Source organism: Hemiscyllium ocellatum, unplaced genomic scaffold, assembly GCF_020745735.1.
Source record: "Hemiscyllium ocellatum isolate sHemOce1 unplaced genomic scaffold, sHemOce1.pat.X.cur. scaffold_999_pat_ctg1, whole genome shotgun sequence".
Classification (NCBI taxonomy): domain Eukaryota; kingdom Metazoa; phylum Chordata; class Chondrichthyes; order Orectolobiformes; family Hemiscylliidae; genus Hemiscyllium; species Hemiscyllium ocellatum.
Window position 1 is genome coordinate 103,490 of NW_026869348.1, and position 15,296 is coordinate 118,785.

The following is a 15,296-nucleotide window of genomic DNA, read 5'->3' on the forward strand; positions in this document are numbered from 1 at the left end:
GTGTGTGGGGGCCCTGTCCCTGTGTGTGTGAGGGCCCTGTCCCTGTATGTGTGTGGGTCCTGTCCCTGTGTGTGTGGGGGTCCTGTCCCTGTGTGAGGGTCCTGTCCCTGTGTGTGTGTGGGTCCTGTCCCTGTGTGTGTGGGGGTCCTGTCCCTGTGTGAGGGTCCTGTCCCTGTGTGTGTGTGTGTTTGATTTTGGTTGTGTAGCCCATGGGGTGATTCTGGGGACTGTGGCAGTGATTAGGAATAGCATCATTAAGTTTGTATAATCTGTTGGGTTTTCAGATCACTGAGCTTTGTATCAATTCTCTGTTTATTCCTGTTCCATTTGGTAATATTGTAACTAAATTCTGTTTGTTTATAAGTTGATGTTTTAATTAGCTCTGTCCCTCCTGGATTGTTGGGGGTTCCACCTGCTGAAAATGACTCGTCATGTTCAGATCTGGGCTATTTCCTTGAAATATTTTGTGTCCTTTGGCCTGGTCCATAACCGGTTCAGGGGCAGATAGGGACAGGCCCCAGCCAGTGACCCCCATATCCCGTGAGCGATGAAAGGTAAGGGCTTGTCAGCTGTCCTTGCTGGAGGATGTCTGTTCATCAGCTCGATATTACTGAGTGGCCGATGTCTCCAACTGAGAACTGATTTGAGTGAGAGTTGGAGGTCAGTTCTCAGCTGAATTGACCTGATAAGGTTCAGGTGAATTCACTCTCTTCACACTGCTCTTCTCTCCAGTATTACAGACCGTTTAAAGTTTGGATTGCTCTTATTGGTGTGGAGGTATGGACCACCAACCAGATCCCCATTGACAGTAATCCTTCCAGAACCATGAACCATTTTCTCCACTGGAGAGAGACGTCCCTTCTCCCTCGACTGCGCAATGACAACGCCCATCTTGTCACGTGAGTAGCTTGTACCCAATGTTCACAAACTGACCCAGGCCAGCAGACTGTCATGGTTATTCCTCATCAGTTAAAGGCTGTGGACTGGGCTGGGAAATGTGTTTGGTTGAATTTGTGCTGACTGAGTGCTGAATGAACATCGTGATAATGTTACATTTCATCATGTTTTGATGGTCTTGACTGGGAACTGTGTGACCTGAATTGTTTCTTTTCAGTGAAAAGAACAAATCTTTTTGATAAGGCATTCGTTGAAAAGCATAGTGAGGCCCCTTCCCTGTGACCATGAGTTGCATCCTCATTGTTCCAGCTTTCTGCTTCCCTGAGGCAATGTCACTTGTGGCTGAAGGGACCAATGCTGGAGTGACAGTCCCGATCGAGAGGACCCATCTGTATGTGGGCGTTGATCTCATAGAGTCATAGTGATATACAGCATGGAAACAGACCCTTCGGTCCAACCTGTCCATGCCGGCCAGATATCCCAACCCAATCTAGTCCCACCTGCCAGCACCCGGCCCATATCCCTCCAAACCCTTCCTGCTCATATACCCATCCAAACGCCTCTTAAATGTTGTAATTGTACCAGCCTCCACCACATCCTCTGGCAGCTCATTCCATACACATACCACCCTCTTAGTGAAAAAGTTGCCCCTTAGGTCTCTTTTATATCTTTCCCCTCTCACCCTAAATCTGTGCCCTCTAGTTCTGGAAAAGACTTCGCCTATTTATCCTATCTATGCCCCTCATAAATTTGTAAACCTCTATAAGGCCACCCCTCAGCCTCCGACGCTCCAGGGAAAACAGCCCCAGTCTGTTCAGCCTCTCCCTATCGCTCAAATCCTCTGACCCTGGCAACATCCTTGTAAATCTTTTCTGAACTCTTTCAAGTTTCACATCTTTCAAATAGGAAGGAGACCAGAATTGCACACAATATTCCAACAGTGACCTAACCAATGTCCTGCATAGCCACAACATGACCTCCCAACTCCTGTACTCAATACTCTGACCAATAAAGGAAAGCATACCAAACTCCTCCTTCACTATCCTATCTACCTGCGACTCCACTTTCAAGGAGCTATGAACCTGCACTCCAGGGTCTCTTTGTTTAGCAGCACTCTCTGGGACCTTACCATTAAGTGTATAAGTCCTGCTAAGATTTGCTTTCCCAAAATGCAGCACCTCGCATTTATCTGAATTAAACTCCATCTGCCACTTCTCAGCTGTCCCACGCACAAAGCCATGTTGACTATGCCAGCCAACTGACAGATTGTACCATCTCTGTTGGGATTGGGAGCTCATTCACTTCTCCTTTAGGGTATTAGTGGTTGGCAGCAACTTTCAAAGGGTCATGGAGCACACATGCACTGGGGTTCACAGAATGACACTGTGTCTGTGGTGCCCAGAGTGAGGGTCTGTCTGTGGTGCCGAGAGTGACCGTGTGTCTGTGGTGCCCAGAGTGACCGTCTGTCTGTGGTGCCCAGAGTGACCGTCTGTCTGTGGTGCCCAGAGTGACAGTGTGTCTGTGGTGCCCAGAGTGAGGGTCAGTCTGTGGTGCCCAGAGTGACCGTCTGTCTGTGGTGCCCAGAGTGACAGTGTGTCTGTGGTGCCCAGAGTGAGGGTCAGTCTGTGGTGCCCAGAGTGACAGTCTGTCTGTGGTGCCCAGAGTGAGGGTCAGTCTGTGGTGCCCAGAGTGACCGTGAGTCTGTGGTGCCCAGAATGAGGGTCAGTCTGTGGTGCCCAGAGTGACAGTCTGTCTGTGGTGCCCAGAGTGACAGTCTGTCTGTGGTGCCCAGAGTGACGGTCTGTCTGTGGTGCCCAGAGTGACCGTGAGTCTGTGGTGCCCAGAGTAAGGGTCAGTCTGTGGTGCCCAGAGTGACAGTCTGTCTGTGGTGCCCAGAGTGACCGTGTGTCTGCGGTGTCGAGAGTGAGGGTCAGTCTGTGGTGCCCAGAGTGACCGTGAGTCTGTGGTGCCCAGAGTGACCGTGTGTCTATGGTGCCCAGAGTGAGGGTCTGTCTGCGGTGCCCAGAGTGACCGTGTGTCTGTGGTGCCCAGAGTGACCGTGTGTCTGTGGTGCCCAGAGTGACCGTGTGTCTGTGGTGCCCAGAGTGACAGTGTGTCTGTGGAGCCCAGAGTGAGGGTCAGTCTGCGGTGCCCAGAGTGACCGTGTGTCTGTGGTGCCCAGAGTGAGGGTCTGTCTGTGGTGCCGAGAGTGACCGTGTGTCTGTGGTGCCCAGAGTGACCGTGTGTCTGTGGTGCCCAGAGTGAGGGTCTGTCTGCGGTGCCCAGAGTGACCGTGAGTCTGTGGTGCCCAGAGTGACCGTGAGTCTGTGGTGCCCAGAATGAGGGTCAGTCTGTGGTGCCCAGAGTGACAGTCTGTCTGTGGTGCCCAGAGTGACGGTCTGTCTGTGGTGCCCAGAGTGACCGTGAGTCTGTGGTGCCCAGAGTAAGGGTCAGTCTGTGGTGCCCAGAGTGACAGTCTGTCTGTGGTGCCCAGAGTGACCGTGAGTCTGTGGTGCCCAGAGTGACCGTGTGTCTATGGTGCCCAGAGTGAGGGTCTGTCTGCGGTGCCCAGAGTGACCGTGTGTCTGTGGTGCCCAGAGTGACAGTGTGTCTGTGGAGCCCAGAGTGAGGGTCAGTCTGCGGTGCCCAGAGTGACCGTGTGTCTGTGGTGCCCAGAGTGACCGTGTGTCTGGGGTGCCCAGAGTGAGGGTCAGTCTGGGGTGCCCAGAGTGAGGGTCAGTCTGGGGTGCCCAGAGTGAGGGTCAGTCTGGGGTGCCCAGAGTGACGGTCTGTCTGGGGTGCCCAGAGTGACGGTCTGTCTGGGGTGCCCAGAGTGAGGGTCAGTCTGGGGTGCCCAGAGTGAGGATCAGTCTCTGGTGCCCAGAGTGACGGTGTGTCTGTGGTGCCCAGAGTGAGGGTCTGTCTCTGGTGCCCAGCAGCTACTGCAAAGGAACACGTGAAGAGGTTGGAGCAGATCTCCGTGTATTTTTCCGAGGACAGTATTGAGCTAATAAAGGAAAGATATATGTTCCAGGTAAATGAGGTAAAACACCTCTGGTACACGGTTGACAAGGATGGATTAAAGAAACAATAAAAAGAGCTTTGACACCACAAACACAGCAGAATCGACATTTTCCCGAAGTCTCCAAATTTTCTAATGGGAGATATTGTCTGCATCAGAAACATTGGTGCCAACTCTCCCAGGATCCCAGAACAAGTCAGGGTCAAAACTGGGAAGAGGATCACCAAACAAAAGAAACCTTTTGATCTCCTTCAGCAGGACACCTGCCTGGTCGTGATTGTTTCGACCGAGAGTCCCCTGAGGATGAGCCATGTTGGACTTCCACCCAGTTATTATACTGCCCTCATCTGTGTCCAAAAACAACAGGAGTGAGGCCATAGACAAAACAACGGAGGAAGGTCCATTGGCAAAGGGCCCAGGGAAGTCCTCGGGCTTGGAGAGGTGGAATGTTTCTTTAATTCCCTCCTCGGATGTTGGTGTCTCTGGCTGAGTTGCTTGCTAGGCCATTTCAGAGGGCAGTGAGGAGTGAACCACATTGTTGTGTAGGCCAGAACTGTAAGATGCCAGATTTCCTTCCCTTATCGTGGGGTTTTCCCAACAATCAGTCATGGTTTCATGGTCATCATTAGATTCTTCATCCCAGCTTGGTGTTTTAATTGAATTCAGAGTCCACCATCTGCCGTGGCGGGATTTGAACCCAGGTCCCCAGGACATGAGCTGAATTTTTTGGATCAATAGATCTCGTGACAATAACACTTAGCCGTCACCTCCCCTCGTGCTAACCTGCACAAGGCCCATGGGGATTCATTAAGGAATCTCCCGGGGAGCTCGATTGTGAGCACCCTTGGTACCAGGTAATGGCCTACCGAGCTGGAACTTCCCACCTGAGCTTTTTGTAATAAAGCCGATCCAGGGATGGGACGACAGAATTGTCTGTCCAGGATAGGGACTGCCTATGTATACCATGAGTACTGACTTTATTTTCATTTTCAACAATTATGGGCAGCACGGTGGCACAGTGGTTAGCACTGCTGTCTCACAGCGCCAGAGACCCGGGTTCAAATCCCGACTCAGGCAACTGACTGTGTGGAGTTTGCGCGTTCTCCCCGTGTCTGCGTGGGTTTCCTCTGGATGCTCCGGTTTCCTCCCACAGTCCAAAGATGTGCGGGTCAGGTGAATTGGCCATGCTAAATTGTCTGTTGTGTTAGGTGTAGGGGTAAGTGTAGGGGAATGGATGGTTGGACTTTGACGGGTCAGTGTGGACTTTGGCGGGTCGGTGTTGGGCCGAAGGGCCTGTTTCCACACTGTAAGGAATCTAATCTAATCTAATAAATGGTGTTCCTTTTCAAATTGCAACTAAATCCTGTTCCTAAGAATCTTCACCAATAATTTCAGCTGGGCTTTCCACATTATTACAGCTCTCTCCACACCTCGATAGGTACAGCATATTCAACACTCCAGGAACCCAGCATCATCCTGGACAAAGCTACCCGCGTGGTTGGCACCACATCCACAAACACCCCATTCCTTCCACCACTGACGCTCCATGGCAACAGTGTGTACTCTGTGTAAGATGCACTGCAGAAATTCACCAAAGATCTCCAGACAGCACCTTCCAAACCCATGACCAATTCCTTCTGGTAGGATAAGGGCAACAGATGCAGGGGATACAGGAATCTCAGGGAGTCCCTCTCACACTGCTACTCCCAGGTCATTTCCTCTGCCCTGCAGCTCTTCAACCATGCCCTGGAACAGACTCACTACTGCAGCCACATTTGCTTCCTACCTGCCTATCTTCCTTTGCACCTATCCACTCCGCCCTTCGCCCTGATCTATCACCTCCATCCCTACTCACCTATTGTACTTTCTCCCCATCCCCACCCCTCTCTCACTTATCTTTCCACCCTTCAGGCTCTCTGCCTGTATCCCTGATGAAGGGCTTTTGCCCGAAACGTTGATTTTCCTGCTCCTCAGATGCTGCCTGAACTGCTGTGCTTTTCCAGCAACACTCTGATCTAGACTCTGATCTCCACCATCTGCAAGTTCTGCTCCAACCCACTGGGACAGAGCCATGCTGACTATCCTGTCCAGTATTTTCAAACTGCAACTAAATCCTGTTCCTAAGCATCTTCACCAATAATTTCCCTGCCACTGATGTGGGGCTGAGTGGCCTAGAATATTCTGGATTATTCCAGATGTCCTTCTTGAACAAAGGAACAACATTGGCTATTCTCCGGTATGGTGGGGACCCCCCACCCCTCTCTCCCCCCCCCAACTCCCAGTGCACTGTGGCCAAAAAGGATACAAAGATCTCTGTCAAGGCCCCAGCAATCTCCTCCCCTGTCTCGCTCAGTGTCCCGGGATCATGTTTTTCAAGACACCCAGCACCACCACCTCCTTCAAATTGATCTGCCCTAAAATACCAACAGATACCCCTCTCTAATTGTAGCATCATTCCTGTCCTGCTCCTTTGTGAATTCCGATGAAAAGTATTTGTTCAGGACCTCACCGCTTCCTCTGGCTCCAAACATAAATTCCTTCCTTTCTCCTGGACCTACCTTTCCCTAGTTACCCTCTTGCTCCTTATATGTGTGTAAAAGCCTTGGGATTCTTCTTCATCCTGAAGGCCAGGGACATTTTATAACCCTTCTCATTCCTTGTTTAAGTTATTTGCTGCTTTCTTCATACTCCTTAAGGACCTCATCGGATTTCAGTTTCCTGACCCTTACAAATGCGTCCTTTTCCTTTCTGATGAAACTTTCAGCATCATTTGAAGAATGAGCCGGGATCTCACAGAAACCGATAAAATTCTAAAAGGACTTGTCAGATTAGATGAGTAAGGACGTTTCCAATAATAGGGGAGTTCAAAATGGGGGGGGTCATAGTTCAACAAGAAGGGTTGAACCTTTCGGACTGAGATGAAGAGAAATATCTTCATGAAAGGGCGATGAACCTGTGGGATTTATTACCACGGGAAGTATTTGAGCTCACAGCATTGTGGAGATATAGCTCTGGTGGTTGAAGGAATTAAGGGATATGAGGGGAGAATAGGATGAGAGTATAAAGCTGGGTTATCAGCCATGACCATACCGATTGGTAGAGCAGGCTGGACGGGTCAAATGGCCTACTCCTGCTGCTACCATCTATGTTTCAATGATGCGTAATCTCTGAGTTCTCTTGAGGCTGTTTTATTTGTGGGGATGGTCCAGTTCAATGTCTGGTCAATGGGAATGCCCAGGGCTTTGATGATGGGAGATTCAGTGTTGGGAGAAGGTTGTTGGGATAGTGAGGCTGGGATCTGTGGATTGAATCATTCTTCCCACTACCCTCCGTCACCATCCTTGGGCTGAACCTGACCCAGCAGCACAGCAGGATTAACAGGGAAGGATTACAGTGTGGTGCACAGTCAGGAGGAGGGGGCATTCCACAAAATCCTCACCTTTCACTTTGATCGCCCTGTAATCTCACAATATCAGGTCAATCACGGACAAGGAACCCCCTCACCCAACTGAGAAATCAATCAGCCACTATGTTTACAGTTGTCAAACCACACAGTAGTCAGGGAGTATTGGATATCATTGTAACCATCCTGTCTGTGCTGACTACAAGTAAGAGCAACTCTAAAACTACCCTTCCAACCCCAAAACCAGAGTTCTGAGGAGCAGTCATACTGGACCCTAATGTTCACCCAGTTTCTCTCTCCATGATGCTGCCAGACCTGCTGAGTTTCTTTAGCAATTTCTGTTTTTGTTTCAGACTTTTACAATCTGCAGAATTTTATTTTTACATCCATCTATCTTCTGAGATGGGGAAAATGTTAGACTCTGTCTGAAGAGGTAATGACAGTATATTTGAGAAACTGACAAACATCAGGCAATCACCATGGTTTAGTGAAAGAGACATGAGGTTTTACTAACTTGCTTGAGCTGTTTGACGACATCAAACATGATATGGAGAAAGGGAAAACAGTAGATGTGGGAATGAATATTCCCAAAAGACATTCCATCAGCTTTCTCTTCATCCCTGCAATGTGGTGTCACTGGCTGGGCCAGTTCTGACAAATGTCCCTGCCAGTATATTACTCCTATTATATTTCCTATCCCAAACTGTCCTGTGAGTAGCCCTAATACACACAGACTGCAGTTTACCACCACCACCTTCTTCAGGGTAAAGATAAAGAATTAGAAGATTTCTCCTGCCAACATAAGGTTGAGGAATTGTATCTCTCATCATTCAGTGTCAACGACTAGGCCTCAGGCCTAGAACTCTGCCTTGATCCCAATTCCAGACTGATATCAAGGTGGGTGATAGAAAGTGCAGGCTGGTCTGGTGCCTTTGTGAAGGTTAACCATTAATCCAACCCTTGGGACACAGTCAATGATTCTTAATTTGATCTCTGTGTATTTTGTTGATGGTGAATTCTCTTTTACAGTAGATCCACCTTTGCAGATGGCATTGCTGGCTTGGCATTGGCTAACGGTATTTGCACTGTAGACAACTCTGGAGGAATAAACCTGGTGAGCACTCCTCACACTACTGTCAATCAAAATCTCAAACTCCTGAGAATTCCCACACTGATCACAGTTAACCAGACACTATGACAATATGGTGTCAGAAGTTGCAACTGAGATATCCCAGCACTGAGAAACCATCAAGGTAATCATGCGGAGTCAGTGTGGTTTTGTGAAAAGGAAATCATGTTTAACTAATTTGATGGCATTCTTTGAAGAAGTAACTTAGAATTATAAAATCATACAGTACAGAAGTGGCCCTTCAACCCTTCGAGCATGTACTTTCCCACACCAGACCCATAATCTTGGATACGATGACACTCCGAGTGCTCTTCCAAATAAAGGCGGAGGTTCCCACCTCAACTAACCATTCTCTGGGAATATTATTTCCCAATCCCCTCGAACCCTGCCTTTCACTTTAAGGTTATGCCACTTATTGTTGATAATCAATAAAGTAAAGAGAAGCAAGAAACAGCAGAGCGGCCATTTTCAGGAGGGCTGCTTTGTGGTTGGAGTGCTGCTGGAGATGGAAGTCATGATTTGGAGATGCCGGTGTTGGGCTGGGGTGGACAAAGTTAAAAATCACACAACACCGGGTTATAGTCCAACAGGTTTATTTGGAAGCACTAGCTTTCGGAGCGACGTTCCTTCATCAGGTAACTCGTGGGGCAGGATCATAGGACAGTTGTTGGTGAATGGTGGGCTTCAGTGAGGGAAGTGATCAGCCATGTCGGTGTGTCTCAGTGTAAAAGGGGCAGAGGTGGCACTCAAAGCCCCTCCTGCCTGCTGTGGGAGATCAGTTAGCAGTCTGGGGTCTGTAGGAGGTGGGACCGGGAACAACTCCTCACAGACCACATGGTTCAACTGGAGCACTAGTTAGTCATACTGAGTGTAAGTGTGTGTCAGTGTGAGTGTGTGGCTGTGTCAGTATGAGTGTGTGGCTGTGTCAGTGTGAGTGTGTGGCTGTGTCAGTGTGAGTGTGTGCTGTGTCAATGTGAGTGAGTCACTTTGTCAATGTGAGTGTGTTATTGTGTCAGTGTGAGTATGTGGCTGTGTTAGTGTGTGTGGCTGTATCACTGTGTCTGTGTCAGTGTGAGTGTGTCACTGTGTCAATTGAGTGTGTCACTGTCAGTGTGTGTGGCTGTGTCACTGTGTCAGTGTGAGAATGTGGCTGTGTCAGTGTGAGTGTGTCGCTGTGTCAGTGTGTGTCGCAGTGTGAGTGTGTCAGTGTGAGTATGTCAGTGTGAGTATGTGGCTGTGTGGCTGTGTCAGTGTGAGTGTGTCATTGTGTCAGTGTGAGTATGTCAGTGTGAGTATGTGGCTGTGTCACTGTGTCAGTGTGAGTGTGTGGCTGTGTCAGTGTGAGTATGTCAGTGTGTGTGTGGCTGTGTCAGTGTGAGTGTGTCACTGTGTCAGTGTGAGTGTGTGGCTGTATCAGTGTGACTGTGTCGCTGTGCAAGTGTATGTCATGGTGTCAGTGCAAGTGTGTGGCTGTGTCAGTGTGAGTGTGTCATTGTCAGTGTGAGTGTGTCAGTGTGAGTACATGGCTGTGTCAGTGTGAGTATGTGGCAGTGTCATTGTGTCAGTGTGAGTGTGTGGCTGTGTCAGTGTATGTGGCAGTGTTTGTGTGGCTGTATCACTGTGTCGGTGTGAGTGTGTGGCTGTGTCCGTGTGTGTGCTGTGTCCGTGTGTGTGGCTGTGTCACTGTGTCAGTGTGTGGCTGTGTCAGTGTGTGTGTGTCACTGTCAGTGTGTGTGTGTCACTGTGTCAGTGTGTGTGTGTGGCTGTGTCAGTGTGAGTGTGTCACTGTGTCAGTGTGAGTGTGTCACTGTGTCAGTGTGAGTGTGTCAGTGTGGGTGTGTCACTGTCAGTGTGAGTATGTGGCTGTGTCACTGTGTCAGTGTGTATGGCTGTGTCAGTGAGTGTGTGGTTGTATCAGTGTGAGTGTGTCACTGTGTCAGTGTGAGTGTGTGGCTGTATCAGTGTGACTGTGTCGCTGTGCAAGTGTATGTCATGGTGTCAGTGCAAGTGTGTGGCTGTGTCAGTGTGAGTGTGTCATTGTCAGTGTGAGTGTGTCAGTGTGAGTACGTGGCTGTGTCAGTGTGAGTATGTGGCAGTGTCATTGTGTCAGTGTGTGTGGCTGTGTCAGTGTATGTGGCAGTGTTTGTGTGGCTGTATCACTGTGTCGGTGCGAGTGTGTGGCTGTGTCCGTGTGTGTGGCTGTGTCACTGTGTCAGTGTGTGGCTGTGTCAGTGTGTGTGTGTCACTGTCAGTGTGTGTGTGTCACTGTGTCAGTGTGTGTGTGTGGCTGTGTCAGTGTGAGTGTGTCACTGTGTCAGTGTGAGTGTGTCAGTGTGGGTGTGTCACTGTCAGTGTGAGTATGTGGCTGTGTCACTGTGTCAGTGTGTATGGCTGTGTCAGTGAGTGTGTGGTTGTATCAGTGTGAGTGTGTCACTGTGTCAGTGTGAGTACGTGGCTGCGTCACTGTGTGTGTCACTGCGTCAGTGTGTGTGTCACTGCGTCAGTGTGTGTGTATGGCTGTGTCAGTGTGAGTGTGTCACTGTGTCAGTGTGAGTGCATGGCTGCGTCAGTGTGAGTGTGTCACTGTGTCACTGTGAGTGTGTCAGTGTGCGTGTGTCACTGTGTCAGTGTGAGTGTGTGGCTGTATCAGTGTGACTGTGTCGCTGTGCAAGTGTATGTCATGGTGTCAGTGCAAGTGTGTGGCTGTGTCAGTGTGAGTGTGTCATTGTCAGTGTGAGTGTGTCAGTGTGAGTACGTGGCTGTGTCAGTGTGAGTACGTGGCTGTGTCAGTGTGAGTATGTGGCAGTGTCATTGTGTCAGTGTGAGTGTGTGGCTGTGTCAGTGTATGTGGCAGTGTTTGTGTGGCTGTATCACTGTGTCGGTGTGAGTGTGTGGCTGTGTCCGTGTGTGTGGCTGTGTCCGTGTGTGTGGCTGTGTCACTGTGTCAGTGTGTGGCTGTGTCAGTGTGTGTGTGTCACTGTCAGTGTGTGTGTGTCACTGTGTCAGTGTGTGTGTGTGGCTGTGTCAGTGTGAGTGTGTCACTGTGTCAGTGTGAGTGTGTCAGTGTGGTGTGTCACTGTCAGTGTGAGTATGTGGCTGTGTCACTGTGTCAGTGTGTATGGCTGTGTCAGTGAGTGTGTGGTTGTATCAGTGTGAGTGTGTCACTGTGTCAGTGTGAGTGTGTGGCTGTATCAGTGTGACTGTGTCGCTGTGCAAGTGTATGTCATGGTGTCAGTGCAAGTGTGTGGCTGTGTCAGTGTGAGTGTGTCATTGTCAGTGTGAGTGTGTCAGTGTGAGTACGTGGCTGTGTCAGTGTGAGTATGTGGCAGTGTCATTGTGTCAGTGTGAGTGTGGCTGTGTCAGTGTATGTGGCAGTGTTTGTGTGGCTGTATCACTGTGTCGGTGCGAGTGTGTGGCTGTGTCCGTGTGTGTGGCTGTGTCCGTGTGTGTGGCTGTGTCACTGTGTCAGTGTGTGCTGTGTCAGTGTGTGTGTGTCACTGTCAGTGTGTGTGTGTCACTGTGTCAGTGTGTGTGTGTGGCTGTGTCAGTGTGAGTGTGTCACTGTGTCAGTGTGAGTGTGTCAGTGTGAGTGTGTCACTGTGTCAGTGTGAGTACGTGGCTGCGTCACTGTGTGTGTCACTGCGTCAGTGTGTGTGTCACTGCGTCAGTGTGTGTGTCACTGTGTCAGTGTGAGTGTATGGCTGTGTCAGTGTGAGTGTGTCACTGTGTCAGTGTGAGTGCATGGCTGCGTCAGTGTGAGTGTGTCACTGTGTCAGTGTGAGTGTGTCAGTGTGCGTGTGTCACTGTGTCAGTGTGAGTGTGTGGCTGTATCAGTGTGACTGTGTCGCTGTGCAAGTGTATGTCATGGTGTCAGTGCAAGTGTGTGGCTGTGTCAGTGTGAGTGTGTCATTGTCAGTGTGAGTGTGTCAGTGTGAGTACGTGGCTGTGTCAGTGTGAGTATGTGGCAGTGTCATTGTGTCAGTGTGAGTGTGTGGCTGTGTCAGTGTATGTGGCAGTGTTTGTGTGGCTGTATCACTGTGTCGGTGTGAGTGTGTGGCTGTGTCCGTGTGTGTGCTGTGTCCGTGTGTGTGGCTGTGTCCGTGTGTGTGGCTGTGTCACTGTGTCAGTGTGTGGCTGTGTCAGTGTGTGTGTGTCACTGTCAGTGTGTGTGTGTCACTGTGTCAGTGTGTGTGTGTGGCTGTGTCAGTGTGAGTGTGTCACTGTGTCAGTGTGAGTGTGTCAGTGTGGGTGTGTCACTGTCAGTGTGAGTATGTGGCTGTGTCACTGTGTCAGTGTGTATGGCTGTGTCAGTGAGTGTGTGGTTGTATCAGTGTGAGTGTGTCACTGTGTCAGTGTGAGTGTGTGGCTGTATCAGTGTGACTGTGTCGCTGTGCAAGTGTATGTCATGGTGTCAGTGCAAGTGTGTGGCTGTGTCAGTGTGAGTGTGTCATTGTCAGTGTGAGTGTGTCAGTGTGAGTACGTGGCTGTGTCAGTGTGAGTATGTGGCAGTGTCATTGTGTCAGTGTGAGTGTGTGGCTGTGTCAGTGTATGTGGCAGTGTTTGTGTGGCTGTATCACTGTGTCGGTGCGAGTGTGTGGCTGTGTCCGTGTGTGTGGCTGTGTCCGTGTGTGTGGCTGTGTCACTGTGTCAGTGTGTGGCTGTGTCAGTGTGTGTGTGTCACTGTCAGTGTGTGTGTGTCACTGTGTCAGTGTGTGTGTGTGGCTGTGTCAGTGTGAGTGTGTCACTGTGTCAGTGTGAGTGTGTCAGTGTGGGTGTGTCACTGTCAGTGTGAGTATGTGGCTGTGTCACTGTGTCAGTGTGTATGGCTGTGTCAGTGAGTGTGTGGTTGTATCAGTGTGAGTGTGTCACTGTGTCAGTGTGAGTGTGTGGCTGTATCAGTGTGACTGTGTCGCTGTGTAAGTGTATGTCATGGTGTCAGTGCAAGTGTGTGGCTGTGTCAGTGTGAGTGTGTCATTGTCAGTGTGAGTGTGTCAGTGTGAGTACGTGGCTGTGTCAGTGTGAGTATGTGGCAGTGTCACTGTGTCAGTGTGAGTGTGTGGCTGTGTCAGTGTGAGTGTGTCAGTGTGAGTATGTGGCAGTGTCACTGTGTCAGTGTGTATGGCTGTGTCAGTGTGAGTGTGTATGGCTGTGTCAGTGTGAGTGTGTGTGCTGTGTCAGTGTGAGTGTGTCACTGTCAGTGTGAGTACGTGGCTGTGTCAGTGTGAGTACGTGGCTGTGTCAGTGTGTGTGTCACTGTCAGTGTGAGTACATGGCTGTGTCAGTGTGAGTGTGTCAGTGTGAGTACATGGCTGTGTCAGTGTGAGTACATGGCTGTGGCAGTGTGAGTGTGTCACTGTGTCAGTGTGAGTGCGTGGCTGTGTCAGTGTGTCAGTGTCAGTGTGTGTGTCAGTGTCAGTGTGTGTGTCAGTGTCAGTGTGTGTGGCTGTGTCAGTGTGAGTATGTGGCAGTGTCAGTGTGTGTGGCTGTGTCAGTGTGAGTGTGTGGCTGTGTCAGTGTGAGTGTGTCACTGTCAGTGTGAGTGTGTCACTGTGTCAGTGTGAGTACGTGGCTGCGTCACTGTGTGTGTCACTGCGTCAGTGTGTGTGTCACTGCGTCAGTGTGTGTGTCACTGCGTCAGTGTGAGTGTATGGCTGTGTCAGTGTGAGTGTGTCACTGTGTCAGTGTGAGTGCATGGCTGCGTCAGTGTGAGTGTGTCACTGTGTCAGTGTGAGTGTGTCAATGTGCGTGTGTCACTCTGTCAGTGTGAGTGAGTGGCTGTCTCAGTGAGTGTGTCACTGTCAGTGTGAGTGTGTGGCTGTGTCAGTGTGAGTGAGTGGCTGTCTCAGTGAGTGTGTCACTGTCAGTGTGAGTGTGTCTGTGTCAGTGTACGTGTGTGGCTGTGTCACTGTGTCAGTGTGAGTGTATGGCTGTGTGAGTGTGTCAGTGTGCGTGTGTCACTCTGTCAGTGTGAGTGTATGGCTGTGTCAGTGTGAGTGTGTCAGTGTGCGTGTGTCACTCTGTCAGTGTGAGTGTATGGCTGTGTCAGTGTCAGCGTGAGTGTGTGGCTGTGTCAGTGTGAGTGAGTGGCTGTCTCAGTGAGTGTGTCAGTGTCAGTGTACGTGTGTGGCTGTGTCACTGTGTCAGTGTGAGTGTGTCTGTGTCAGTGTACGTGTGTGGCTGTGTCACTGTGTCAGTGTGAGTGTGTGGCTGAGTCAGTGTGAGTATGTGGCTGTGTCAGTGTGAGTGTGTAGCTGTGTCAGTGTAAATGTGTAGCTGTGTCAGTATGAGTGTGTCACCGTGTGAGTGTGTGTGTGTGTGTGTGTGTGGATATGTGTACCTGTGTGTGTGTGTGAGAGAGTATATGAGTATGTGTGCGTGTGTGTGTATGGGTACCTGTGTATATGTGAATGTTTGTGTGTTAGTATATGAGTACCTTTGTGTGTGTGAATGTGTACGAATCTGAGAGTATATGCGTACGTGTGTGTGTGTGTGTGTGTGTGTGTATATGGGTACCTGTGTGTGTGTAAATGTGTGTATGTGTGAGGATGTGTACCTGAGTGTGTGTGTGAATATATGTGTGTGTGTGTGTGTGTGTGTGTGTGTGTATATATACGTACCTGTGTAGTGTGAATGTTTGTGTGTGTGAATGTTTGTGTGTGTTAGTATATGTGTACCTGTGTGTGTGTGAATATGTGTGAATCTGTGAGTATATGAGTACGTGTGTGTGTGTGTGTGTTAGTATATGAGTACCTTTGTGTGTGTGTGTGTGTTAGTATATGAGTACCTGTGTGTGTGTGAATGTTTGTGTGTGTTAGTATATGTGTACCTGAGTGTGAGAATGTGTG

At 49.8% G+C, this 15,296-nt stretch overlaps 1 protein-coding gene across 1 annotated transcript in view; it reads left to right on the forward strand.

The window, feature by feature from the left end:
• LOC132815006 (disintegrin and metalloproteinase domain-containing protein 12-like) overlaps nucleotides 1-15,296 on the forward strand; it is a gene marked incomplete at its 3' end in the record, with an annotated part of 130,937 nt that overhangs the window by 92,821 nt on the left and 22,820 nt on the right. Inside the window, exons 9-10 of the mRNA XM_060823623.1 lie at nucleotides 733-899; nucleotides 8,352-8,436. Coding sequence (XP_060679606.1) covers nucleotides 733-899; nucleotides 8,352-8,436 — 252 coding nt within the window. The remainder of the gene's footprint in view (nucleotides 1-732; nucleotides 900-8,351; nucleotides 8,437-15,296) is intronic.